General features: G+C 44.6%; 1 protein-coding gene across 4 annotated transcripts in view; it reads right to left on the reverse strand.

Annotated features, from left to right (window-relative positions):
• The window catches only part of AUTS2 (activator of transcription and developmental regulator AUTS2), a 1,225,237-nt gene that overhangs the window by 281,895 nt on the left and 915,999 nt on the right, over positions 1 to 27,343 (reverse strand). For all 4 annotated transcript variants that reach the window (XM_057487216.1, XM_036907884.2, XM_057487218.1 and 1 more), the window contains one exon: positions 26,288 to 26,317. In XM_057487216.1, the coding sequence (XP_057343199.1) occupies positions 26,288 to 26,317 (30 nt within the window). The remainder of the gene's footprint in view (positions 1 to 26,287; positions 26,318 to 27,343) is intronic.

Here is a 27,343-nt window from a genome sequence, read left to right on the forward strand (position 1 = left end):
ACTGGTGTCCCTGAGACAAAAGAAAAGCGAGTGCTTTCTGCAAGTCTTAAAGAGACAGGGACCCCATAGCTGGACGAAGTTGTCCCAGCAGCTGGGAGTACCGGGGAAACTTAGGCGCCCTAAACAGAGGCAGTGCAGCTCTGAAGCTCCTCACAGGACTAGGCAGCCTGGCAGTCGTTCCTCCAACTGGCACGGACCCTGACACAAGGGCCCAGTAGCAGGAGAGTGGGAGCGCACGCTGGGGGCGGAAGAGCTAGAAGGAACCGAGAGCAGATCCGTGCAGCGCAGGGCTAGCCCGCAGCAGCGAGACCAAACAGCCTGGGTGCGGCTTGCATGCACCGGCAGCAGTGAAGCCAGAGCCTGGTAGAAGCCTGCACGGAAAAGCCCCGCGTGCACCAGCAGCGGAGCCAGAGGGAGCAGGTGCACTCCCAGGAGCTGACTGGAATCCCAGTCCAACGCACAGCTGCCCGGGCCAGACCCAAAGGCTGCTGCTGTCACACAGCTGCCCGGCAGGGTTGCCGCTAGCACAGAGGAGTGCACCTGGCGTGCCTGCCACTCCCCGCAGGGCTCCACGGTGCTCTGACGGAGACCCCACCCACAGCAACTTAGGGGACTAACCCGGTGGCTGCTCCAGGAGTGCAGGTAGCCGTCACAGGCAGCGGAGAATGGCAAGGCATCCAGCAAGCAGGAAAGGACTTTCTTCTCCCAGCTGACACACCCGCAATCTGCCTACAGCCACTGCAATCACCATGAAAAGGCAAAAAAATCTGGTCCAGACCAAGATAGCTACACCTGAGAAAGGATCTGCAAAGGCAGACCTAACCAGTCTCCCTGAAAAAAGAATTCAAAATAAAAATCATAAACATGCTGACAGAGCTGCAGAGAAATATGTAAGAGCTAAGGGACGAAGTCCGGAGGGAGAATACAGACGTCCGGAGGGAGATCACAGATGTCCGGAGGGAGATTACAGAAGTGAAACAAACTCTGGAAGGATTTATAAGCAGAATGGATAAGATGCAAGAGGCCATTGATGGAATAGAAACCAGAGACCAGGAACGCATAGAAGCTGATGCAGAGAGAGATAAAAGGATCTCCAGGAATGAAACAATATTAAGAGAACTGTGTGACCAATCCAAAAGGAATAATATCCGCATGATAGGGGTTCCAGAGGAAGAAGAGAGAGAGAAAGGGATAGAAACCGTCTTTGAAGAAATAATTGCTGAAAACTTCCCCAACCTGGGGGAGGAAATAGTTGCTCAGACTATGGAGGCACACAGAACTCCCGAGAGACGGGATCCAAAGAGGTCAACACCAAGACATATAATAATTAAAATGGCAAAGATCAAGGACAGGGACAGAGTATTAAAGGCAGCCAGAGAGAGTAAAAAGGTCACCTACAAAGGAAAACCCATCAGGCTATCATCAGACTTCTCAACAGAAACCTTAAAGGCCAGAAGAGAATGGCATGATATATTTAATGCAATGAAACAGAAGAGCCTTGAACCAAGGATACTGTATGCAGCATGATTATCATTTAAATATGAAGGAGGGATTAAACAATTCCCACACAAGCAAAAGTTGAGGGAATTTGCCTCCCACAAACCACCTCTACAGGGTATCTTAGAGGGACTGCTCTAGATGGGAGCACTCCTAAGAAGAGCACAGAACAAAACACCCAACATATGAAGAATGGAGGAGGAGGAAAAAGAAGGGAAAGAAATAATCATCAGACTGTGTTTATAACAGCTCAATAAGTGAGTGAGGTCAGACAGTAAGGTAGTAAACAAGCTAACCTTGAACCTTTGGTAACCACGAATCTAAAGCCTGCAATGGCAATAAGTACATATCTTTCAATAATCACCCTAAATGTAAATAGACTGAATGCACCAATCAAAAGAAACAGAGTAATAGAATGGATAAAAAAGCAAGACCCATCTATATGCTGCTTACAAGAGACTCACCTCAAACCCAAAGACATGCCCAGATTAAAAGTCAAGGGTTGGAGAAAGGTATTTCATGCAAACAACAGAAAGAAAAAAGCAGGTGTTGCAATACTAGTATCAGACAAAATAGACCTCAAAATAAAGAAAGTAACAAGAGATAAAGAAGTACATTACATAATGATAAAGGGTTCAGTCCCACAAGAGGATATAACCATTATAAACATATATGCACCCAATACAGGAGCACCAACATATGTGAAACAAATACTAACAGAATTAAAGGAGGAAATAGAATGCAATGCACTCATTTTGGGAGACTTTAACACACCACCCACCCCAAACAACAGATCCACCAGACAGAAAATAAGTAAGGACACAGAGGCACTGAACAACACGCTAGAACAGATGGACCAAATAGACATCTATAGAACTCTACATCCAAAAGCAACAGGATACACATTCTTCTCAAGTGCACATGGAACATTCTCCAGAATAGACCACATACTAGGCCACAAAAAGAACCTCAGTAAATTCCAAAAGACTGAAATCCTACCAGCCAACTTTTCAGACCACAAAGGTATAAAACTAGAAATAAATTGCACAAAGAAAGCAAAAAGGCTCACAAACACATGGAGGCTTAACAACACGCTCCTAAATAATCAATGGATCAATGACCAAATTAAAATGGAGATCCAGCAATATATGGAAACAAATGACAACAATAACACAAAGCCCCAACTTCTGTGGGATGCAGCAAAAGCAGTCTTAAGAGGAAAGTATATAGCAATCCAGGCATATTTAAAGAAGGAAGAACAATCCCAAATGAATAGTCTATTGTCACAATTATCGAAATTGGAAAAAGAAGAACAAAGGAGGCCTAAGGTCAGCAGACGGAGGGACATAATAAAGATCAGAGAAGAAATAAATAAAATTGAGAAGAATAAAACAATAGAAAAAAATCAATGAAACCAAGAGCTGGTTCTTCGAGAAAATAAACAAAATAGATAAGCCTCTAGCCAGACTTATTAAGAGAAAAAGAGAGTCAACACACATCAACAGAATTAGAAATGAGAAAGGAAAAATCACGATGTACCCCACAGAAATACAAAGAATTATTAGAGAATACTATGAAAACCTATATGCTAACAAGCTGGAAAACCTAGGAGAAATGGACAACTTCTTAGAAAAATACAACCTTCCAAGACTGACCCAGAAAGAAACAGAAAATCTAAACAGACCAATTACCAGCAATGAAATTGAATAGGTAATCAAAAAACTACCCAAAAACAAAACCCCCGGGCCAGATGGATTTACCTCGGAATTTTATCAAACATACAGAGAAGACATAACACCCATTCTCCTTAAAGTTTTCCAAAAAATAGAAGAGGAGGGAATACTCCCAAACTCATTCTATGAAGCCAACATAACCCTAATACCAAAACCAGGCAAAGACCCCACCAAAAAAGAAAACTACAGACCAATATCCCCGATGAATGTAGATGCAAAAATACTCAACAAAATATTAGCAAACCGAATTCAAAAATACATCAAGAGGATCATACACCATGACCAAGTGGGATTTATCCCAGGGATGCAAGGATGGTACAACATTCGAAAATCCATCAACATCATCCACCACATCAACAAAAAGAAGGACAAAAACCACATGATCATTGCCAAAGATGCTGGAAAAGCATTCGACAAAATTCAACATCCATTCATGATAAAAAATCTCAACAAAATGGGTATAGAGGGCAAGTACCTCAACATAATAAAGGCCATATAAGATAAACCCACAGCTAACATCATACCGAACAGCGAGAGGCTGAAAGCTTTTCCTCTGAGATCGGGAACAAGACAGGGATGCCCACTCTCCCCACTGTTATTCAACGTGGTACCAAGGAATCCAGATTGGTAAAGAAGAAGTTAAACTGTCACTATTTGCAGATGACATAATATTGTACATAAAAAATCCTAAAGACTTCACTGCAAAACTACTAGAACTAATATCGGAATTCAGCAAAGTGGCAGGATACAAAATTAACACACAGAAATCTGTAGCTTTCCTATACACTAACAATGAACTAATAGAAAGAGAAATCAGGAAAACAATTCCATTCACAATAGCATCAAAAAGAATAAAATACCTAGGAATAAACCTAACCAAGGAAGTGAAAGACGTATACCTGAAAACTACAAGACACTCTTAAGAGAAATTAAAGAGGACACTAACAAATGGAAACTCATCCCATGCTCCTGGCTAGGAAGAATTAATATCATCAAAATGGCCATCCTGCCCAAAGCAATATACAGATTTGATGCAATCCCTATCAAATTACCAACAGCATTCTTCAATGAACTGGAACAAATAGTTCAAAAATTCATATGGAACCGTCAAAGGCCCCAAAGAGCCAACGCAATCCTGAGAAGGAAGAATAAAGTGGGGGGGATCTCGCTCCCCAACTTCAAGCTCTACTACAAAGCCACAGTAATCAAGACAATTTGGTACTGGCACAAGAACAGAGCCACAGACCAGTGGAACAGAATGGAGACTCCAGACATTAACCCAAACATATATGGTCAATTAATATTTGATAAAGGAGCCATGGACATACAATGGGGAAATGACAGCCTCTTCAACAGCTGGTGTTGGCAAAACTGGACAGCTACATGTAAGCGAATGAAACTGGATCACTGTCTAACCCCATACACAAAAGTAAATTCAAAATGGATCAAAGACCTGAATGTAAGTCATGAAACCATAAAACTCTTAGAAAAAAACATAGGCAAAAATCTCATGGACATAAACATGAGTGACTTCTTCATAAACATATCTCCCTGGGCAAGAGAAACAAAGGCAAAAATGAACAAGAGGGACTATATCAAGCTAAAAAGCTTCTGTACAGCAAAGGACACCATCAATAGAACAAAAAGGTATCCTACAGTATGGAAGGACATATTCATAAATGACACATCCAATAAAGGATTAACATCCAAAATATATAAAGAGCTCACACGCCTCAACAAACAAAAAGCAAATAATCCAATTAAAAAATGGGCAGAGGAGCTGAATAGACAGTTCTCTAAAGAAGAAATCCAGATGGCCAACAGGCACATGAAAGATGCTCCACATCGCTAATCATCAGAGAAATGCAAATTAAAACCACAATGAGATATCACCTCACACCAGTAAGGATCACCATCATCAAAAAGACAAACAACAACAAATGTTGGCGAGGTTGTGGAGAAAGGGGAACCCTCCTACACTGCTGGTGGGAATGTAAACTAGTTCAACCATTGTGGAAAGTAGTATGGAGGTTCCTCAGAATGCTCAAAATAGAAATACTATTTGACCCAGGAATTCCACTCCTAGGAATTTACCCTAAGAATGCAGCACTCCAGTGTGAAAAAGACAGATGCACCCCTATGCTTATCGCTGCACTGTTTACAATAGCCAAGATATGGAAGAAACCTAAATGTCCATCAGTAGATGAATGGATAAAGAAGATGTGGTACATATACACAATGGAATATTACTCAGCCATAAGAAAAAAACAGATCCTACCATTCACAACAACATGGATGGAGCTAGAGGGTATTATGCTCAGTGAAATAAGCCAGGTGGAGAAGGACAAGTACCAAATGATTTCACTCATATGTGGAGTATAAGAACAGAGGAAAACTGAAGGAACAAAACAGCAGCAGCATCACAGAATCCAAGAATGGACTAATAGTTACCAAAGGGAAAGGGTCTGGGGAGGATGGGTGGGAAGGGAGGGATAAGGGTGGGGAAAAAGAAAGAGAGCATTACGATTAGCATGTATAGTGCGTGGGGGGCATGGGGAGGGCTGTGCAACACAAAGACAAGTAGTGATTTTACAGCATCTTACTACACAGATAGACAGTGACTGTGAAAGGGTATGTGGGGGGGACTTGGTGAAGGGGGGAACCTAGTAAACATAATGTTCTTTCTGTAATTGTAGATTAATGATACCAAAAAAAAAAAATCAACACTATTTTTAAAAAGTTATTTGAAGGATGCTTTCTCTAAATAAACTCTTTTCAGAGAAGCCAATCTGTGAAATAGGTAGATACCGAGCCACTCTGGTTGCAGCAGGGTCAGACTCCTGATGTCCTGACACCCCACGCCCTCCATGAGCTGCAGGGAGGCCCACATGCAATTACAGACAATGCCTCGCCTGGCAAATGGGCCACGGAGAGCCCAGGACTGGTGTGACCGCATCTGGCCACATTAAACCAACACATTACATTTCAGTTTTCTGAGTTGTAGAGAGGAGATAATAATTACACAAAACAATGCAAAGCTAGCAGCAAATTGCTGGCATATAGTAAGTGAATGTTCTGTAAATGTTAGCTATTCCTTTGATCGTATTAATATTATCAACATCATCATTACTACCACAGCACCTTGGAGAGAATGAAGTACAGCCCCAAACATGATGTGCAGGTGAGAGGAAATGGTGGGAAGCCCAAGGTGGGGATGCAGATATTCAGATTCCACTGCTGAGCCCAAAATGAATCTTAAATGATGCAGCCAAGCTCACAGAGGTATATAACTTGAGAAAAATCCTTGTGTCCTCCCCATTGCAAAGGGATGATTTAAAGATTAAGAGGGAGAGTCAGAACAAAAATATTCTGGAAGCAAAACTCTGCAGCAATTCAAGGTGTTCCTGTTGGTATTAGAGGCGTTGTTCCAGGGTCCGATGAGTTGTGACAACTGCCATGCCACTGGAAAACAAGATTCTCTTTCTGCCTTCAGTCTACAAAAATCGTTCAGGATGACTTTTCCACCCCTCCTACTGCTGCCATCATCTTTCCCTAAAAAAGAACTCATCATCTTGTTTCTACACCAAACCAAACCAAAACTCTGAACTATCCTACTGGGTTTTCAGGGTCCTTTATGACCAGACAACAAAATGCCTTCCTAGACTTAGCTGTCACCACTTACCCACTTCCCTTCCTGAATCCAGGGCTCCCTACCAGCCAGATGTACCCACCTCCCAGTTTTTCCCAGATGAGTCTGTGCCTTTAGAACAGAGAAATGCAGAACTGGCCAGATACCAATGAGACACCATGCTGGCATTTGCACAAGCATGCTCATGTTGAAACACTGTGGTGTCGATACTTTGAGGCACATTTTACAGATAAGAAAATGGAGGCAGAGACAACTGACGTTCATTAAACCAGGGCACATAGCAGGGCACATAGCAGGACTGTGCACTGGACCCCGTTCTCCATCTGGGGATGTCTGTGGGTACAGTTCTGCTGTCGCTGCTTCTGGAAGGTTGTCCTCGGATAGGCTGAAGCACTGCACACAGACTTCTGGGGAATCTGAGAGAACATGTAGCTGCATGGTGAAGTGGGCTGGTCTCTTGTAATCCTGGCTTTGAACCTCTTTAGTCAGAGGGCAGTTCCCTCATGTGCACCTCGATGGCTGTGGTAAGGATTTAACCAACTAACACCTGCAGGGTGCCTGGTCCATGGGGTGCTTGCCAAGAGTCAGGACCCCACCCTTCCTTCAGCGGTTTTATTTTCCTGTTGTAAAGACTAGATTCTTGGTCATGAACTGTGAGCACACTGAGGGTGGGGGCTGGCATCACTGTGAAGTCCAGGAGAGCCACTTCCACTCAGTCCAGCTTTGCTGTCTCTAGCTTACAGGGGAGCTTTGCTGAACACACAGCATGGCCCACCCACTAGGACCCAGCGGAGGCTCCCAGGGCCACATCCCAATACTGGCCCACCACTTCTGAGCTGCAGAGGAGCCTGGAGCACTGCGCTGGTTACCTCCGTTCTGCAGGTAAGGAAGCCCAGGTGACTGGGCTCTGTATAATGCAAAACAAACAGTGCCTTGCCTGAGTTTAGATTCGGGTCACAGTGGGATGGTGCCCCAACCAAAGCTGAGAACACTGGCAAAAATGCCTACTGTGGACACAGGCACCCTGAAGTTCTAAAAGAACCGGGGCTTGTTTTGAGCCTGGACTCTTACAGCTCAGCTATCGCCCTGGTGACTGGCCTCCAAGTATGTGAGTAGGCTGGGATCTGCAGAGAAACACGTGCAGTTCACACCCAGAACTGACGTTACGCCCTCTGGAAATCAAACACCTTCCACTTCTCCTGGGTGCTTGTCGTAGAATCTTCCTAACCAGGAAGAACTATACTGTGCCTCCATTATTCACTGTGTTTCCACCACTAATGGCCATGCAGGGACAAAGTTCTCTCAGAATCTAATGAAGGAAGGGGAGACAAAAGTCATATGACAAATGAGTTATATGTGGGTTTTTGTAATACAAGTTTACAAACTAGGGAAGAAATATGACATTTGTCCTTCCTCACATTGAGGTTTAAATGGAACCCAGTCTTAGCTCTCCCTCCTCAGAGGAGACCACCCAGCCCAGCTAATGAAGAGAGCCATGAGCTGTCGTATGTGTGGATTGCCAGCCAGCCCCATTTCAGGTATTTCTGCAGAGCCATGTTGGGGGTAGCTGCAAAGAAGGACAGGCAACCCCTCTTTCCTGGACCTCTTCTATACACATCATGGTAGCCACCCTGAGATCTCTGTTTCCCATGCAAAGGTGAACAACTCCGAGCTGCGCTCCCTCAGAGGTCCATGCTGTCAGAGGGGTGCATAACAAGTTCTGGGTGACAGAGTCCAGCAAGAAAATACAGTACCCATCAAGCAAGGTGATGGCTTCTTCATGACTCAGTTTTTTCCTAAGGTTACGGTCCCTGAGGAGGAATTTCCAAAAAGGGGCAAAGGAATAAATTCCCTCCAATGGCCAGGAAGCATCAAAAAGTCTGAGGAGGGAGATGGAAGACCCCTCCCCTTCCTTCATGCTAAGAACAATGACTTCCTGTTTAAGGAGCAAAAGAGAGAAGAGCAATTCACCTACTCATAAAGCCTGGCCACTTGGCAGCCATCCAAGAATGTGAAGAGAAACCTTGAATTTTGAAAACATAATAGACAAGGGAGTCAGCTTAAGAAAAGATTTCATCTATCAGCTAACAAGAGGCTGGGTCATGCAGTAGGGTATTCTTTATACTTGAGAGACCATGCTAAAAATCTCAAAAATGTACCAGAAGGAGCAGGGGGAGGGCAGCCCTGGCACAGTGTTCTTAGCATGTGATACAGGTTGCCATTTCAAGGAGTCTTATCATTTCTTCTGACATCCTGACAGAAATGTGTAATATAGAAGTTTAGCAATGTGGGCGGGTTAAATTATACGAGGCAGAGGAAATCATTTCGCTGTGAATTGAAGTGCTGTTGTGGGCCATGTCAGGCTGTGCTGAGCAGCCTGAGGTGCCCGCAGACCCTGGGCCTCCACAAGGAGGGGTCACCTCAGGAGGGCAGAGCCTAGGCTGAGCATCAGGCTCAAGGGCTCCTGTTTACAAAGCCGCAGCCCTTGAAGGGGGAACTTGGATGTTGGCAGGCTTTGTGTACAGCCTTTTCCAGGCTCCTGCCCTCTCTTGGAAACTTGAGGAGTGTGGCCTGAGGGCCCTTGGAAACCAAGAGGCAGACAAGGCAATCTGCAGGGTTTTCTAGCAGAACTCTCTGCTCACCACCACCTCTCTATACCTAGGATGTAACAAAAATCACTGTTCAACATAACGACAGCGAAGATGCTGAAGGGCCTTTTAATCATAAGAGAAAGATTAAATTGCATTCAGTGAAATCTGAGTGAAGCATATTTAACTGTAATTTGCGTCTTTTAAAATTATGCACCTTGAAAATATCTGCATCTCTCTAAGTGACACATCCCGATTAGCAGTCCAGTGCACCCCACCATGGTAGATGCCCCCCTACTACGGTCCACCCACACAGCAGAAAACCCAGACATCAAGACACCTCTTCCGTACCAGGGAAAGAAGTGGCTGTCAGCCCAGTGCGTTTTGATTGTGTAAGACGTGGGCAAAAGAAATGAAAATGGCTTTTGCATAGAGGCTGCTCCTGCCTCCTGCCCAGGGAGACAGCACATGGCTGAAGTGGGGATACAATGAGAAGAGAGGAAGGACAGTCACCCATGATTTTCCGACACTTTTCTTAAGGTGGTAGCTACTATGTACCACTCATGGCATGTAGCACTTCCTCCCACCTAATAAAACCACCTCTTGGGGGTAAAATGACCCCCTTCTATAGGTGAGCATACTGGTTGGCTGAGGCCTGGGCCACTGCAGTTCCTACTACAGGTGGTGCTGCACAGAACACAGCGGAGATGCTGCCTCCTCGCCCCCAAGGCCGCCCTGCTGTCCTCATCCACAGCGTATGGGCCGTCCCATGTACACACGAGCTGGCTCATGTGCACAGTCCTTTCTGGAGGAGACATTTAGAGAAAACTGGGGACATTAGCTTAACTTACCTAAGAACAGACCTAACTTAACCCTTGCCTGGCGGCATGGAGATATCTTGAACTCCACCTTCGAGGCCTCTCTGCCTCCTCCATGCTGCAGGGAGACACTACAGGGGTCGCAAAGCTATGAGGCCCTAAGCACTTCATGCTCCAGGGCCTGCCATCCCTGCCGTATGGACAGCCAGGTGAAGCCAGGTTAAAAATTGATATCCAGGGCACTGTAGGTGGGAGGAGAAGTCACTGAAGGGTGGTGGGAGAGCAGGGATGGGAGATGGGAGAAGGGAGCCAGACAGGCCTACATTGTTCTGATGGCCTGTGGGTGGAGACCTGCCTCTGATAACCAGACTGACTGCTCTGCCTACACTCGGTAGAGGGATGTACCTGGGACCACTGCCTTCAGCCACAGTCCAGCCCTGCAAGCAGCTCCCTGCCCCTTCAGCGTTCTTCCCCATCCTCTCCCTGCGGTTTGGAAATCTGGCTGATGCTGGTGTCGCTGAGCGCTTTACAGTAAGTGGGCATTAATTAATGCTAAATGACAATAGAATTTCTCTCAAATTACACATGACAGTTGCATTAAAAGCAAACATGTTCATTTGGATAGATACTATTGGCATGAGCACCACAAGCATTTGCAATGATTTGCAAAGGATAAGTAGTAAACTCTCTTTAAGTAAGAGTTCTGTTTAACCAAAACATGTAAAAGCTTTGCGGAGTGATTGTTAATTAACAACAGTTTGGCATGGGCTATGTAAATCTTACATCAGGATGGAACTGGTGGTAAGTAGCTGGGGTACCAAGGCTAAAGCAAGAGCCAGACTGCTGCCTTCTGTGTTGGGTGAAGAAGGAGCTAACATTTTGTTACAGCAGCCATGATGTGTGTGTCTCACAAAACATGCGTATGCACGCTATTACTGTAAAGCTAAGGGCACCTGAGTTAAGAGTGGATGAGGTGACGGACAAAGCTCACGCAGCTTGTAAGTAGCACAGCTGTCACCAAAATGAGGCTTTCCTGGCCCCACGCCCATAGTCTTTCCCTGTAAACTTGTGTCAGAAGCCTCAGGGGAGCTTTTAGAAGTACAGATTCCTGCACTCCACCTGGAAACTTCCCACCTGGGAACTTCGGCATGTAAGTCCCCAGGGTGGTGCAGAAGGTTCCGTGCACAGCCCTCTGGGTGACAGTGGCATGCAGCCCAGTGGGGGACCTCCCTCCACACTCGACTGCTGGGAAATCCCACATTCCTGCCTAGTCATCTGGCCAGGTGTTACATCTCTTTTTCTGCTCTGCAGGCCACCACCCTCAGCTTGCTGAGGATCTCATTAGATGAGTGAGGCAGGGCCAGGCACAGATGCTATGAGCACCTTTGCTCACACCAGTTCAGTCCTTATTGGTGGTACCTGCAGTGTCTAGGATGAAGGCCACCAGGGACAGCGTGGCCAGGCCGACTTACAAGCATGAGGGGGAATAAAGCTGCAAGTTTAGGAGCTTCCCCCCACCCACTATGGTCCAGAACATGACAGGACTCTTGCTGCCCAGGACTCACCTACTGTTTTCCACTTGCTCCTGGAATTACACCCAGGAGTGTAGGGAGAGTGTTACCAACAGCAACACTGAAGGCATGTTCCTAGTCAGAAGTTGAAAATAAATGATGGCAACCTAAATGAGTAGAAAGTATATGACAGACAGTCCATGTGGTGGGAATGGCTGGTGGCGGGGAGCAAAGAAGCAACAAGAGAATCCAACCTCTCAATTTGGTCTATGCTGTGAGGCACCAGAGGGCTCCATTCCACAGTGACCTCAGAAACAACCAGCACGGCAGTAGCTCCTGCATTTTATGCAAGTAGATGCATTTCATCTCCTCGCCATGGTCTTGTGAGGTGAGAATTCTGAGGTCCTAGAGAGGTTCGATGATTTTTTTAAGTCATACCAGAAGGTGGTTATAGATTTGAGGTCTCTAAGTCCAAGACTAAAGCTTACACCCATTATCCTCACCAGTGGATTCAGAGATGGATGAGACTTAGAAACTCCATGACTGTGGTGGTTCATTGGTGTATCGAACAGGGAAGGTAAACAGAGACATTAAAACAGTGTCATCTTCACAAAACAAGAGAGGACACTCATTCAGACTTTGTAATCTGACCACATCAGAGGTTTGGACACCCACATCCTTTGTGGCAGTCTCTGGTCTTTGCCCACCCAGAAGCCATCTGCATGCTTCTTTCTTGCTACAGAACTCAAGTCAGTACAATGCCAACTCCCAGGGACAATGACCAGTCATGGAAATCCAGCCCTTCTGTGCCAGATGCTTGCTTTCCCTTCATCTCTGCACCTGGAAATGGACTGTTATAGCCAAGGAGATGTACAAGGCCCTTGACTACCTCCTTGCCTGTCTTCTATTTATTCTGCAATGACCTTGATTGTTGTCTTTGAAGGCAAAAGGGTCTTTTGATGTGATTCAATCAAATACCCCGAGATGAATAAATTATCTCACATTTTCTGGGTAGGCCCCAAATGCTGTCACAGGTATCTTTATAAGAGAAAGGCAGGGGACACACACAAAAGGAGAAAGCTCTATGAAGACAGAAGCAGAGACCGCAGTGATGTGGCTGCAAGCAGAGGAATGTTAGCAGCCACTAGAAGCTAGAGGAGGCAAGAGATGGATTGGAGGGAGTGAGGCCCAGGGAACTGATGATGAACTTCGAGAGACCAGATTTCTGTTCTTTCAGGGTGCCACGTTTGTGGTAATTTGTTACAGCAGTGACAGGAAATGAACACACTGTGAAAGCCACTGTCAGACATTCTGCTACTACAGCTGAACACGTCCTAGGTTCTGTATCTCTGTAACACTCAGAAGGTAAAACTGAAGGGCTGATAATCACTACTGCTTCCACTTCTGGCTAAAAGAGGTACTTCCCAGAAAGTGGGTTTTCTGGGGATCCCCACAAATGCTGGCAAGTCTCCCTGGCACCACCCTCTCCATCTTGCTGTTGCCATTGTTTAGAGAGCACACCAACCATTAAGGTCCCCATCACTGCTTCACCAGTGGTAAATCGATGCAGCATGCCCAGATTCATGGACAGCGACTGCCCCAGCAGGCAGGTATGCTCAGGCAGTGCCAGGGCCAGAGGAAGCTGCAGCCCCTTGGTGCATATCCCATGAGGCTGGACTTCAGCACGGTGTAAAGAGCAACCCTTGGAGCTGGGAGTCTGAGAGGGTGGGGGAGGCAGAGAAGGGCCAGGAGGTTGGGAAAGGGACTTCAAAAATATTTCACAATAGTAGTAAATGAAACAGAAATTAATTAAAAACCTCCTCAAAAGGAAAAACAGAGCTTAGGCAGAGAGGGAACTCTGGGGAAGCCTACTTACAGATGATTAAGGCTGCTTTTGCCATCATCCCCTATCTCCTGCTTGTGCATCTCCTATTCCTCCAAAGCATAGAGATTTCCTGCTGATTCTCACTCCACATGACCCTCCTTTCCACATTTCACTGACCAATGACATGGCCATGGTGCAGCTCCCTGTGATCATCTTCTACCTCTTCAAGAAATGTAAAGTTTAATCAGTAGATGAATGGATAAAGAAGAGGTGGTACATATACAAAATGGATGGCATTTTAAAACATTCAGTATAAAAAAACTATACAGATTGCACAACAATGTGAATGTACTTAACATCACTGAAATGTACACTTACAATGGTGAAGATGGTAAACTTTATTTATATTAAAAAAAAAAAGTCCTGTTCAGTATATCTTAAGTACCCAAAGTAAACATCAGGTGCTATGACTAATACAAGGTGGTTTTGTTCTTGATTGTTATCATCAGCACATATATTTATTCCTAAATTAGATGCAGACAAAATCCCAGCATTCTGGCTGGTTTCCCACTCATCCCACAGCCCCAACTGTCTCTGCTTCTCAGAAGGTTCTGGCCTCCCAGACGCTGACCGTAGTTCTGATCACTCCTGCTCTTCTGAGCTCACGCATGGAGGGTTCTGCAAGCCCCTCCCTGAACTCACTAGTCCTGTATCCCTCACTCTCAGTGTCCGGTTGGTAGTGCCATCACTGCCCACCCGGGCAGCCTTCCTGGAAACCTTCTGTGACTCCTCCCTAAACACCCACATCCCGGTGGTCACAAAATCATAATTCCACTTCAGAAATGCCTCGAAAATTTAACTCCTTTTTCCAATACTTCAGTTGAGATTCCCACCACCTCTTGCCTAGCCTATCACAACAACTTTCTCTTTGATCATCAAGGCCAAAGTTTCCTTTTTTCCCTCCCATTCTTCACACCACTGCTGGGATTCTCTTCTCATGAGTCAAATCTGAGGTGCCATTCACTTACATGAAGTACCTCAGTGGGCTCCTCTTTGGATCAAGTCCAACTCTTATCTTATACAAGGTCTGTCTATATGGAGCTGTTTATATCAACCAGAATTTACAGTCACATCTCCCTTACCCCCTCCTATGAACCTTGTTCTGTATAAACTGATGTTTATTCATGTTTCTCTTCATATATTAAGCCTTTCACAACTCTTTGCTTTTTGCAACTAATATCCCCCTGGCCTATGCTCCTCACTATCCTTGAAGTCATCTACACTCACGTGTTTCAGCATGATCTTACTCAGATGTGTGCTCTACACAGTACAGTTCTGTTGTGTGCAGCCAGACACTGGGCCATTCCTTAGCACACACTGTGGGGGCATCTTATATTCATCAAGGCACCTTAGCATTCTCTGCAATTGGGCCATACCTCTCTGAAGACTTGTGATGCCTTTGTCATCTTTCCCTCCCTAGATCCCAGGATGGTACTTGGCTCGGCACACAGTGAGGGCTAAGTTTGTGGAACAAACTATGAGTGAAAGCAGCTATGCATGAACTTCCTAAGTTCCAGTGTTAGGGAGCTCATTTCAGGAAGGCAGCCTGTGAGGGTATGAGAGCTACTTACTACACTGGACACACATTCAGTACTCTGGGATGGCCACAATTCATTTGGACAAGTAAGTACATTTTGTACCCAAGCTGAGTAATTTACAAACTGGCATCCCAGTGACTTGGGCCTTTCTGTCTCTCATGGTGGCTGTCTTGTGACTGAGGAGTAATTCATCCTCCACTATATTCAAGTATTAATGAATTTAGGAGTATTCTGAATACAGGTCACATGAACCCTCACACTTTATAAAATCCTGTGCCCTTCTGTAAGTCTTAACAGCCTACCTTAAGCAAGATAGAAGCAATATATAATGGCACTTAAAATGATCCTGTGAATATTTAGGCAACTATGCTATATAATTATACCCATGTGCTCATATTTGAGACCCTGTGATCATAACAAAGTGCTAACACTGGATGATCATGGACTCTTGGACAGCTGGCAAGGGGTGCCCATGAGTCCCTAACCCACAGGGCAGGAAGGGTTTGTTATGCTGTACAGATGCATTGTTGTCCACCCAGCTCCTTCCTGTGCCCTCTACCCACTCCAGCACCATTCAGGTTACCTCCAGAGCAGCACTTTTGGACAACATGATCTGGTCTCTCTGCCCACAGCTGAGTGATTCAGGCATGAGCACCTGACTTCAGCCAGCCATTCCACAGTCCTTTCTGGAGAACCACCTAGCCTGAGCCAATCAGAATCCTTTCCTTAGATTTTAGTAACTGCAGCAGAAATGGGTAGACAGTCTTTCTTCCACTGGCTGAAGCTGAAAGGTATAATGCTCAGAAGGTGGGTCATGCTTTTCACCCACAGGAAAAACCAAGTAGAAGCAATGAAGAATACAGAGGACAGACAAAGAGAAGGAGAAACAAGAAGGGAACTTAATTCTCTGTTCTGTGCTTCTGGAGTCCAGTCTCATATTTCTGCCCTTCTGATGGTTCAGTTACTTACTTGAATTTGGAAATCCTATACAGTTCCTTATGTGTTAGTTTGAATTTAATTTCTGTTACTTTGAAATGAAAAGGAAGACTCTTTAAAAAAACAAATAAAACAAAACCCTGCTAACATAAACACAGCCAAAGCTGTTCAACTTAAGGGCTTTATAATGACCCAAAGATTTTACTGGAGTTCTATTGATAAGAATGTAGACATCACATATTTTACCTAGCTCCAAAAGGCTGATGGGTCCCTTTATACAATGAATAATTGCTCTGTAATTGATTTGTTGGGTAAACTCTAAACTTCTTTCAATGTCTAGTCTTAGAGTGGGCCTGCCTGCACATCCTTAGAGGCTCAGGAAAGGGTGAAGGTGCGAGTGTGACTCTGCTCAGGCAAAGCAGATGATCCACATTTGTGTCTTGTCTAGGGAACACATCATTCAAAATTACTGCTGCATTCTAAGCAGACATTCGAGAGGGATGATTACTTTTCAATGACTGGATCAATATTTTTGTTCTTTTCCTTTACCTCTTGAGTGACTGGATCTAAGGCCAGAGGAGAAAATCAGGTCAGTCCCCCAGATCTACTGCAATCTAGCAGGAGGATCAATGTGTGTGCCTGGGAGCCCAAGATGGGGAGTGGGCCCAGGGAGCACAATTCTTTGTGAATTTCAAATTTCTCATTGAGATAAACCATACCTATCTATGGCTTTTCTCTTGAAGCATTTAAAAACTGTCCTGAGGGTACAAAGTATAACTCATTTTATGTATGGTTTATTGAATAAGTTCAGCATTTGCCACCCTACCACATACACTGCTGAGAGGAAAGGCATCCTGCCCATTCTGTCCAGGAGGGGCAACATCTCAAACTTCACAGAGAGAGAGATAATGGGCTAGGAAGCTGGAGAGAGGTCTTTCGGTGGTAGAATAAAAGGTTGTGTCTATGTCCGAGGCAATGGGGACATTCAAATGTCCAGAATTCACGATCCACCAAGGTAGAATTTGTGATGATTTCACTCTGGCTGACAGAGTGAACCCTGATCTGTGTCCCATTCATTATTGGGAGACAACCTTGAACTGTCCTTTTAAGGCACATGAGTCAACAAACGATTATTACAGCCTTTCCAATGAGAGTAAGAAAAAGGATGCTAATCAATATAAAAGAATGAAGCATTTTACCAGAGGGACTGCTTACCCTAAGCTAACAAAATCAATGCCTTTCAAGCACCTTAGAAATACCATTTGTGTTCAAGTAATGTGCTAACCTGCAAATGGGGCTTATTACTTAATTAAAGCTCATCACAGAGCATCTTTTTAGAATAATATTTTGTTGGATGTTAGAATCACCATTGAAAGTGATAAAGTACTCTTTGAACATTTCCTTTTATGCCAACACATTACTATTCTCACTGGCCTTTTCTTATCAGTCCTCAGCCTTACTGGAATGTAGCAATGAGGGAGGGCCTAGCTTAGTGGCTAAGAGTGCTGCCTTGGAAACCAGACAACCTGGGTTCGAAACTTGGCTCTGCCACTCACCAGCTCATGTTATTTGCTCTCTGTTACTCAAGTTTCCTCTGTAAACTGGGGATAACATTAGCACCTACCTGTTACAGTTGTAATGTGGATTAAACAAATCAATACATGTAAAGCATACATAAACATTATTTAGATAGTAGTTATTTATTATCTCTACATAGCACTGAACATTACAGGACTGAAGTCAGCAAGATCTGGATGAAAGGCAAGAATCCCATCACTGCCTTCATTAGGACATTAGGTATGTTACTTAATTTATCTGAACCTTAGTTTCCTTACAAGTAAAATGGAGTAATCATGCTTACACTATATTGGGTTGGTGTGAGACTGTATGAGGCAATGTGTAAACATCCTGGCAAATGTTTCTAACTGGGTTTATGAGAATATCAGACTCAGTCCAGCTGAATGGATGGACATGGATTCTGCCATTCTAAGGACCCATGCCTCTTTCCTTTGTCTGACCACAGGCAGACAAGAACAATAAAAATCAGCCCAGGCTTGGCAGGGACTGGGGCTTACCCTTGGCTTTCCTTGAAGAAGGAGCTATTGCCCAGTCTACCTCTGGAAGTTGAGCATCAAAGAGAGAGCAGACTGCAGTGGGCACGTCATAGGCTCAAGGCAGCCAGTCACCTGACAGGCTGGGATGTTCGGAGAAGCACATACCTGTAGGCTAGCTCCCCACATATTCTGGCCCTGGCATCTTTCTTAGCATAAGAGAAGAGCCCCTGCTTAGCTCCTTCCTTTTCATAGCACCTCTGCTCAGGAAGTCAGGGCCCTTGGGCTCCCCATCAGACTGCCTGCCTGAAGCACACACTGGAGCCGGGGAACTTGCCTGAGAAGCCAGTAAAATTTTAATGCACTCTGTAGTGCGGTCATGTCATACTCGGTTATGGCAAATAATCCCAGATGCCTGCAGAGGTAAAATGGAGCTGTAATGTGCTTGCCTCCTAACCCGAGCTGACAGCAATGATGTACGACTACCATTAGCGGAAAATATCACTTCAACTAACCCATGATCCAGCTCCGCTCAGGGTCACATTATCCATGAGGAACAAATTACACTCCCAAAGTAAATACAAATTTTCTACACAAAATGGGTACAAAAAAAGGGAAGGGGGTGATCTGTTCCCTTTGCCAGCACACTGCTGAGTGACACAGATGATAAAGGACAGGACAAATCATTGGTTGACAGAGTGCTGTGTGGTAATCAGCTCAGCCAGCACGCACTCCAGCCAATAAACACTATATTCTCCCCTTAGTGGCAAATACATAATCTTTAACATGTACATGGCTGCTTCAGATATTTACTACCATTTGGGCTGCAGGAACACCCTACGCAGCACAGCTGTCAGAAATGGGAAGGCCTTGCAACCTCAAAGGAACCTGAGACCCTCTGCAAGGTGGGACCCAGTGGCCAGGGGGTACACCAGCGGGCCCTGCAGTGGCAGACAGCACACATACTGAAACCACTTTTCGGGGTATAGTTCAGCAGCTCTGGAGATACCACGGTCCCTCCTCCTATGCGCTGGTCACAGGAAGGGAAGTCTAGAGAGACTGCAGGAGATGCAGAAGATTTGGGGCCAGAAGCTAAGGAATGGGCTTCCAGTCCAGGCCCATTCCTCTCTACACTGCCTGGGGGACCGTGAAAGGTCCCTTTTCCTTCCTGGGACTTAGATAATTGACAGAGCAACTTCCAGGTATGACATGAATATTTATAAAGCATCTACATGCTAGATGTCGAGTACTTGCTGGAAGCCTATGATCTAATAAGATATTAAATGTTTACACACATAGATATACAATAAAAGAAGACTGAGTTCCTTGACCAAATCTGGCTCATGCTTAGTCTGCTGGCTGGTATCACCTGCATTCCTAATGACTCACGCTGGCCCACAGGCTGGCTTTGCATTTATCTTCAGTGTTAAAACACACACCTTGGAGCTCTTCCCTTCTTGCCTTGGACAACTGCTTCCCAGGTTAAAAAAAAGTCACATTTCAGAAAAGGCTGTACATCTAAGTTGTCAGTGGACCCAAATTGTATTAATTCAGTGCTTACTGAGCAGCTGCCATGTTTGAATTTTTAGAAGCTAGAGGGCTTGTAGGTGAATAGATACGATATAATCCAGGTCTCTTGCAGCACAAGGAGGGCAAGGCACAAATATCGCTGAGGTTCTCAAATGCCACTTCTGGGCATGTCCCAAATCACCCTCATGTAGAGGGAAGCAGCATGTTATGAGAAAAGGAGCCAGGATCCTGGACAGTGAACAACTACAGCGCCCACACTGGCTCATCAGGAGATACTTGAAAAAATATGAAAGTCGGTGGATATGAATGAATGAATGAATGAACCAAAAAATAGGAAATAAACTTGTTTATACACTAGGCCCACATATAGGTTTCTTTCACTTACTTGAGTCAACACAGATGTGCCCTGAATTACTACTATGTTTATTCATTCTATGGAATATGAAAGACAGAAAACAATGGGGACACTTTTTGCATAATCTTCATTTTACACTGGCAAAGAGAAAATATAATCACATATTAATTCCTTTCTGGGTCTGACATGTTGTTAGGACCTTGGTAAATAGCTACATAGAAAGTCAAGATATTCAGTATTAGATCACTGAATCCAGCCTCATTTTATAAATGACAAAACTAAGGCTCAGCAACATTAAGTATCTTGCCTAAGGCCATACAGCTGGATAGTGCGAAATAAGAAGCCATGTCTTCTGATAACCCTTCCCCATAACCCATCCATGCTGAAAAACAGACTATCTAGGATCTGTTCTTTCTTCTTACTATTCATTTTAAGAAACAAGAGTTCAGCTAAAGAGGTCTGACAAATTTCCAATAACTCCTGAGTATTCATTGTATTGATTTTTATTTAATCAAAAAATCTGAATGCTTAGAACCTCTGTCTTCTTCAGGTATAGGACATGGTAGTAATGGACATATATACCACATACACAGCCAATGTGACTGAAGCAACTTTTGGTTTGGCAGGAAAATGCTATGACATGATAAAAATTAATGAGAATTTAAAATAATTTGCAGTAGAAATTTAATCCAAGGATGGTATCAATAGGAATTTTGAATGGATATGACAGAATTAAGCCAGTTGGAAATATGATGGTGTTGGAATAACACCAAAATGTCATTTTGACTCAGACATAATCTTAGAGAGGTAAGAAGTTGAGTAGATGTGCAGTATAGAAGTATAGAAATCAGGCACCCAAAATGGAAAGCTCTTGAAATCCAGCCAATAATTATAGACATTTCCCAATAAGAGAAAATTTATAAATGGCTTAAAAGGGTCTTATAAGAAAATAAAATTGTGAAAGAAATATAGAAGGCTGAAGAAGAGACCATGTATTTGTTGGAGTCTAGAAAATAAATGCTATGATTATATGAAGTACACTCAGGTTCAAGTACCAGTTTTCTGAATTGGTTTCACTTACCCCCTCTAGTTGGCGATGAGTATTCAGGAAAATTTAGTGAATCAGTGGACATTACTGAACACATAATTTGTGCCAGTCACTATGCTAAGTGCTAAAGAACACAGGTCCCTGCTCTTCTCCTGGGCCATGGTTGTTTGCTTTGCTGCTATGCAAATGAACAGGAAGAGAAAATTCCTTTCTCTAGCTGTAAAATAGGAGAGCATCTCTAAGTTGTCTCCTGATCAGAATATGACCTATTTCAAAACCAAAGATGGGGGTTCTACAAGGAACATGAGGGCCTTCTGAGCCCCTGGAATATTGCTGAGGGTGCACAATCTTTACCAAGTATGAAATGTGGCCAATCAAGGATGGGGCTCTTCCACTATAAGCACAAGCCACATGCCCAGTCTTGGGTCTGACATTTCAGCAGTTTCTGAGTTCTTCAGGAGCCAAGTTAGGCATGTGGTTTGTATTCAGTTAGCAACATAATAAGCCTCTGCTGGTTTTCTTGTTGTTTTTCTTAGAGGCTGCCCCCTTCCCACACAAGTGTATGTAAAATGATGAAACACAACACATTTTAGGATGAGTTAAAAAACAGGAGTGTGTGTGCATAGGGGGAGAGGAGCTGACATGGAAAATCAGGTGTACTGCATTTGCAGTTAGCCAGTGTCCCAGCAGGCTGACCAGGGCATGTAAGCAAGTCACAAGAACTGAGCAACTTTCTCCAGATGGTCATTCCTATCATGAAATCCCAGAGAGGAAACTGCAATCAGGCATCACGCTGAAAGCTTCATTAGGAAGAGGAGAATGGTTTTTATCTATGAAGAGATTGTGTATGTGTGTATTGCATGTATGTATATACCATGCATTTATATACAGAAGCACATGGGTACATGCCCACACACACCTCTGTAGCTTTCAAGTCTTTCTCCAGAGCTGTCAAAATTTTAAGTGTTAAGAGGGAAAGGAAAGGTTTTTCTTTGGTATTTGCTATAAGGCTGGAGTTCTCAAAACCAAATGTGGATCAAATTCACCTAAGGAAGCTTTAAAAAAACATACAGCCGCTGTGGTCATACCCCAGACATACTGAATCAGACCCTCCCTCCTGTGATGGGCACCTGAGACCTGGCATGTCTGGCCTGTGGCACAAGGGCTGTACAATCCGCTCAGCTGCCATCTGATCCTGCCAGGACAGCATGCTTGCTCTTGGCTCCAGGTTGTGCCCAGAGGAAAGCCTGATGTTTGGGGAAAACGGTTTAAAAATCATTGTTTGGGAACCCTTCTGTATTTTATACTGCCTGTATCAGGAAGAAGTACCCTAGGGGATGAAGGCTGAGCCTTGGGTTCCAGTGGGAGAAAAATCACACTTCACATCCTCTGGCAGATCCCAAGCTTTCTGAAGAGGAGGACAGACTTCTTCTCTCCCCAGGTGGTCCTCTCATTTCCCCCTAAGTAAAACTAATGGAAGCAAACATTTATGCAGCGATTCAGGGCACAAGGCTCCAAACCACGCACCTTTGTGTAGTTGTTACAGCACTATGGTGGGGCTGCTGTTGCCCTCACTTGGCAGACAAGAGACTGAGGTTTGTGCATGGCTACAGAGAAGTAAGAGTCAGAGACACCCCAGGCCAACAGACTCAGAGGCCCGAGTGCTTGACCACTGGGCACTGTACTTCCAACCAGCTCTGTCACATGGCCCACACAACACATGGAAAGTGGGTAGGTGGACAGAGACTTCCTTTCAATCTCTGTATTAACTTCATAACTAAATAGGGGTGTTTCTTAGCACAATGGGCTACTGTTAGTGGTAGAGAGAGAGAGGATGTGAGAAAATACAGGCCAAATAATTGGAAATACGCACGTTACCTCTTTGTTCTTGTGATGCCAATTCATTTTGAGTTGGGGGCTGGAAGAAATGCATCATTTGGTAATTATGGTGCCAAGTGCTGCCTCTTTTCTTTGTACTAAGTACAATGAAGAACAACCCCACCTCTAAGATGCGGAGTGCTCACAGCCTTCTCTATTCCCCACCTAGTTTCTACTCTTCCCAGAAGTCCTCCAGGTCCTCTGACAGGAAGCAGAATGTATCCACTTGGCTGGGAGGGGAGGCTGAGAGCGACGCTCTGCTCCGTGTCTCATCAAAGCCTTCTTTGTGCACAAGTACGTCTCCTGCATTTATGGAAAGCTCTGCTTTTTCAACCCCTTTCCCAGTCACTTCCACATTAATTAGTAAGGGTATCATTTTATAAATTACAGCTTCGTATCAGAGTAAAGCAGAGTTTATCTTAATTCAGTCAGCTGTGTGAAATACAGTACCCTAATTTTAGACTGCCAGTTCCACAGTTCCCTATGGAGTACGAGAATGACAGGTCTTCCGGAGAGAAATCCCAGTGGGTCCCTGCAAGTCTCACTTTAGCCTCCAGCAGCATCCCTGGTGGGGTTGCTGAAGGGATCCCAGGACACTGAGTGGCATCTTCTCCACCATTAGCAATTCAGATTTGAATGCGAATTCTCCAAGTGAGCACATGAAAGCAACCTGGTTAGCTTAGGGCTTCGATGGGGGGCCCAGGCAGGAGGCTCCGGCACAGAGGAGACTAACAGCAGCCCAGGCTCTGGTGTGGAGCAGAAGTCTGAGAGGATAGTGTTAAAGTTGTTGATAAACACCAGACAATCTCAGTGCAAAAGGGGAAGCCTGACAGTCTTAACTGTACTGGGCCCCAGCAGCAGGTCTGCTGTTTGGCCCTGCTGGGAGCCCTCTGAAGAGTGTCTGCTGGCGGGCAGGGACAGATAATGTGTGTGCTGTGAAAGAGGACCTGCAGAGCCACCGCAGTCCACAGCAAAGGTGACCAGGGTGGCCGAGGCAGGAAGTGTGCACACGACAGAGAACACTCTAATGTGCCCACCCCATCATCACCCCTCTGTGGCCTTGCTGATAAACATCTCTGTACTCTCCTCATTGCCCTGAAATTGTCAAGACTACCTGCCCACTGCCTGTTACTCTGTCTGACACTTTGCTGGTTCCTGCACTCGGGGATGGAAGCCTAGGCAGTAGTGACTTGGGAATTCAGGTCCCAGGAAGGGACTACTTGGGGTGTTCTCGGCATGCAAGAAACACCGAGGCCCCCAGGTCCTCTAAAAACCATGGGCAGCTTTGGAAATTCTAGAAATGACCAGCATTAGGTGATCATCTAGACAAGTGGTGGTAGATACCTCTGTGGCCTGGGATGAGATCAGGCATTGGGATTTTTATGGTTTTCTGTGGATGACTCATGTTCGGTCAAGGTTGAGACTGCTGATCAAGACTCCTAAATGGAATCCAAACCTGGACATCCTTACCATCTTCTATCACTGCTGGAGACGGGGAACCCTTCTGGAATTCACACTGCCTCTTAAAGAAAGAATGTCTGCTCGGCTGTGCCACCCTGAAGAAGGCTCATCTCCTTGGAGAGGTGCCACCACTTGGAAAGTGGATCAACCATCACCTGTGAAAGGACTAGTCCCTCCCTGGGTGCCTCTGATGCCCAAAAGAATAAGATGCCATCTGCCATGGGGAATGTGGCCTGGAGAGTTCCAGGGCCAGGGCATGCCTTGAACACTGAACTTCTAGTGTTGTCCAGAGGTTTCTGGCACCCACTATACACTGGCTGCCTGAGTCACCAGGGAACCTACTTTCAAAGAACTAACACTCTCAGGGGCTGTAGGAAGGAAGCTCCTACTTGTCAGTTAAACAAAAGAATAATCCATAGCCCCCTTTCCAGTGTGTACTTTCCCTGTCATCCAACAGCCCATTACCATGTCACAGCACAGCACACCCTTCCATAGGTCACTTTGTTTAAAATGACATGGATAATGCACATGTCAGCAAGCTGACAGTCCTGGCCGTCCTTCAGAGATAAAAACCTCAAGGCGAGAGCCTGTTCTTATCTAGGGGACATGCATTGGTCTATCATCCAAGGCAGGCAGAACATGATTTCTCCAGAGAGCACTTTTTTCATTTCCTGATTTTAAGGAAATCAAATAAGCACCATTTGTCTTCATCTGAATACGCTTGACCTGCTCAAATGATGATGTGTCGCATTTTATAACAGGCTACATATGCTGAATTCAAATTAACAACAGTACAGAACAAGAGCCTTTAGGTAGCTCTTGGAGGCTGGCAGCAGAGAAGGATGGAAAATTCTGGGCTTGATAGAAAGATCCCATTAAAGACTAACTGCAGGATTCTGAGTAAAATCTGCAAGCACGTAAGAGACGAAAGTCAGAGAACAGGGTTTAGGAAAGCGAGCTATGCAGGACAGATCCAGAAACTGGGGAAGGGAGGACTAGTCCCTTTCTTGCGGTACCAAGCAATACAGAAACCAGCAAACTGAGGATAACTCTTTTTGAAATACATAAAGTAGGAATAAAACTGCAAATAAATTTGGTTGGGAGACTGGCACAGCTAGAAAGGAAGACCAAACGGAAAACAATCCCTGTGCTTCAGGTGGCAGAAAGTTCACTTTACCAGGTTGTGATCCAATCTTCTGAAAGCTCAAAAATCGATTTCTTTTCCTTGATCCATGTTGAGCTGGATACAGAGGCTAGTGGCCATCAGCCTTGAAACACAGTATGCACCTGCTGGAAGAACTGTCCTCCACCTGGCCACCCACTGGGAGGGGACAAGAGCAGCTCCCGCTAAGCCCCCCACCCACCTCTCACCCCATGATGAGATTCCTAGAAACACAACATTCACATTTCTGCCAAGAAGGCCAATATGCACAGAAAAGCAGGAAGAAGCATATGGTTCAGTAAAAGAAATGAAGATATGACATTATAAACGTATATTAGCAAGTTTAACTCTCCAATCAAGGATTAAAAAAGAAAAAAATCAGATGGCTATAAAAATATTTCCTTTTAAAAATCCTGTATAAAGTGAAAACTAAGTGTCATATATATGCAGTATCGAAGGGCTTATTTAAAAAAGTGGACCTTACAAATTAAATGTGTTATCATAGGAATTGTCACTGGGTGAATAAAACCCATCTCTGCAGAACAGAAAAGGTGTTGTCAACGTGAAGCTAGTGCCGCACCACCCTGCAGCTACATGTGGGAGAAACACAGTGCCCCACTGTGCCCACAGTGAGGGGGGTGTCCTACCTTCTCTTCCTGGTCGCTGTCGCTATCACACTGAAAAGGAAGACAAGAGAATAAGGGTTAGTACAAACACTGTGTAGGCTTTAGATTTTGATACAGAAAAAAAACAAGAAATGCAAGACAAGTGAATAGGAAACACTGTCTGAGCTAGAAAGGGCTTCTTCAGCTCAAGCACTGGTAAACAGAACCAGGAACAAAATGCTGAGCAGTTGCTCTGTTCATCTCATTAGATGCCTGAGTGCTGCGGCTCTTCCTGTGGTCAGTCTTCAGTCTGGCAAGGCACTTGATCACACTACTGAGCACCCTTTACTGCACTGGAGAGGGGGTGCCCATCCAGGAGCCGGCCACAGGACTAAGGTGAATCAAGATCGTTCAATGGGCTTCAGAGCAAAATTGACATCTTAAGGAAGCCCTTCTACCTTTAGCTAATGTGAATGAATGGTTGCACCTCTCCTGGTACTTTTCTAGAGGAAGAGAACTTCTGGGCATTGCATTCTCCCAGTTGGACTTTGAGGGAAACAGGACATTCTAGGCAAGGCTCACCACTTCCAATGGCTGCCTTTTCCAGGGCTCAGAGGCCCAGAGAAAAGGGAATGTTCCTTCTAAAACACATGCCAAGGATAAAAATAATAAATCAAATATCCAATAAATCAGGGTAATAAATCAACAATATGGGGAAAAAAATGTTTTAAGATAGTAGACTCACACCATATCTACCAGCTCCCCAATTCCAATTACTGAGTTGGTTTTGGGATATCCAGAGAATGACAGTTAAAAGAAAGCTTTGGGTTCCTCAGAAGTAGAGAGAAAAATATAACACAATAAAAAATAAAAGAAACCCCAAGAGTGTTTTGTTATCCAGCATTTGATTTCAAAATGTGGGATGTGTTTTATTAAAGTAAATGCATAGCAGATAAATATATTCATTCATTCAACTCAACAGCTCTTGATAAGCTCTGTTAAGCTAGACAGATTTTCAACCAAGACATAGGACTGGCCTTAAAGTAGCTTTCAGTTTAGCACTAGAGATAGAGCTAGAACACAAGCACCAAGCAGCAG

The sequence above is a fragment of the Manis pentadactyla genome, chromosome 10, assembly GCF_030020395.1.
Source record: "Manis pentadactyla isolate mManPen7 chromosome 10, mManPen7.hap1, whole genome shotgun sequence".
Lineage (NCBI taxonomy): Eukaryota > Metazoa > Chordata > Mammalia > Pholidota > Manidae > Manis > Manis pentadactyla.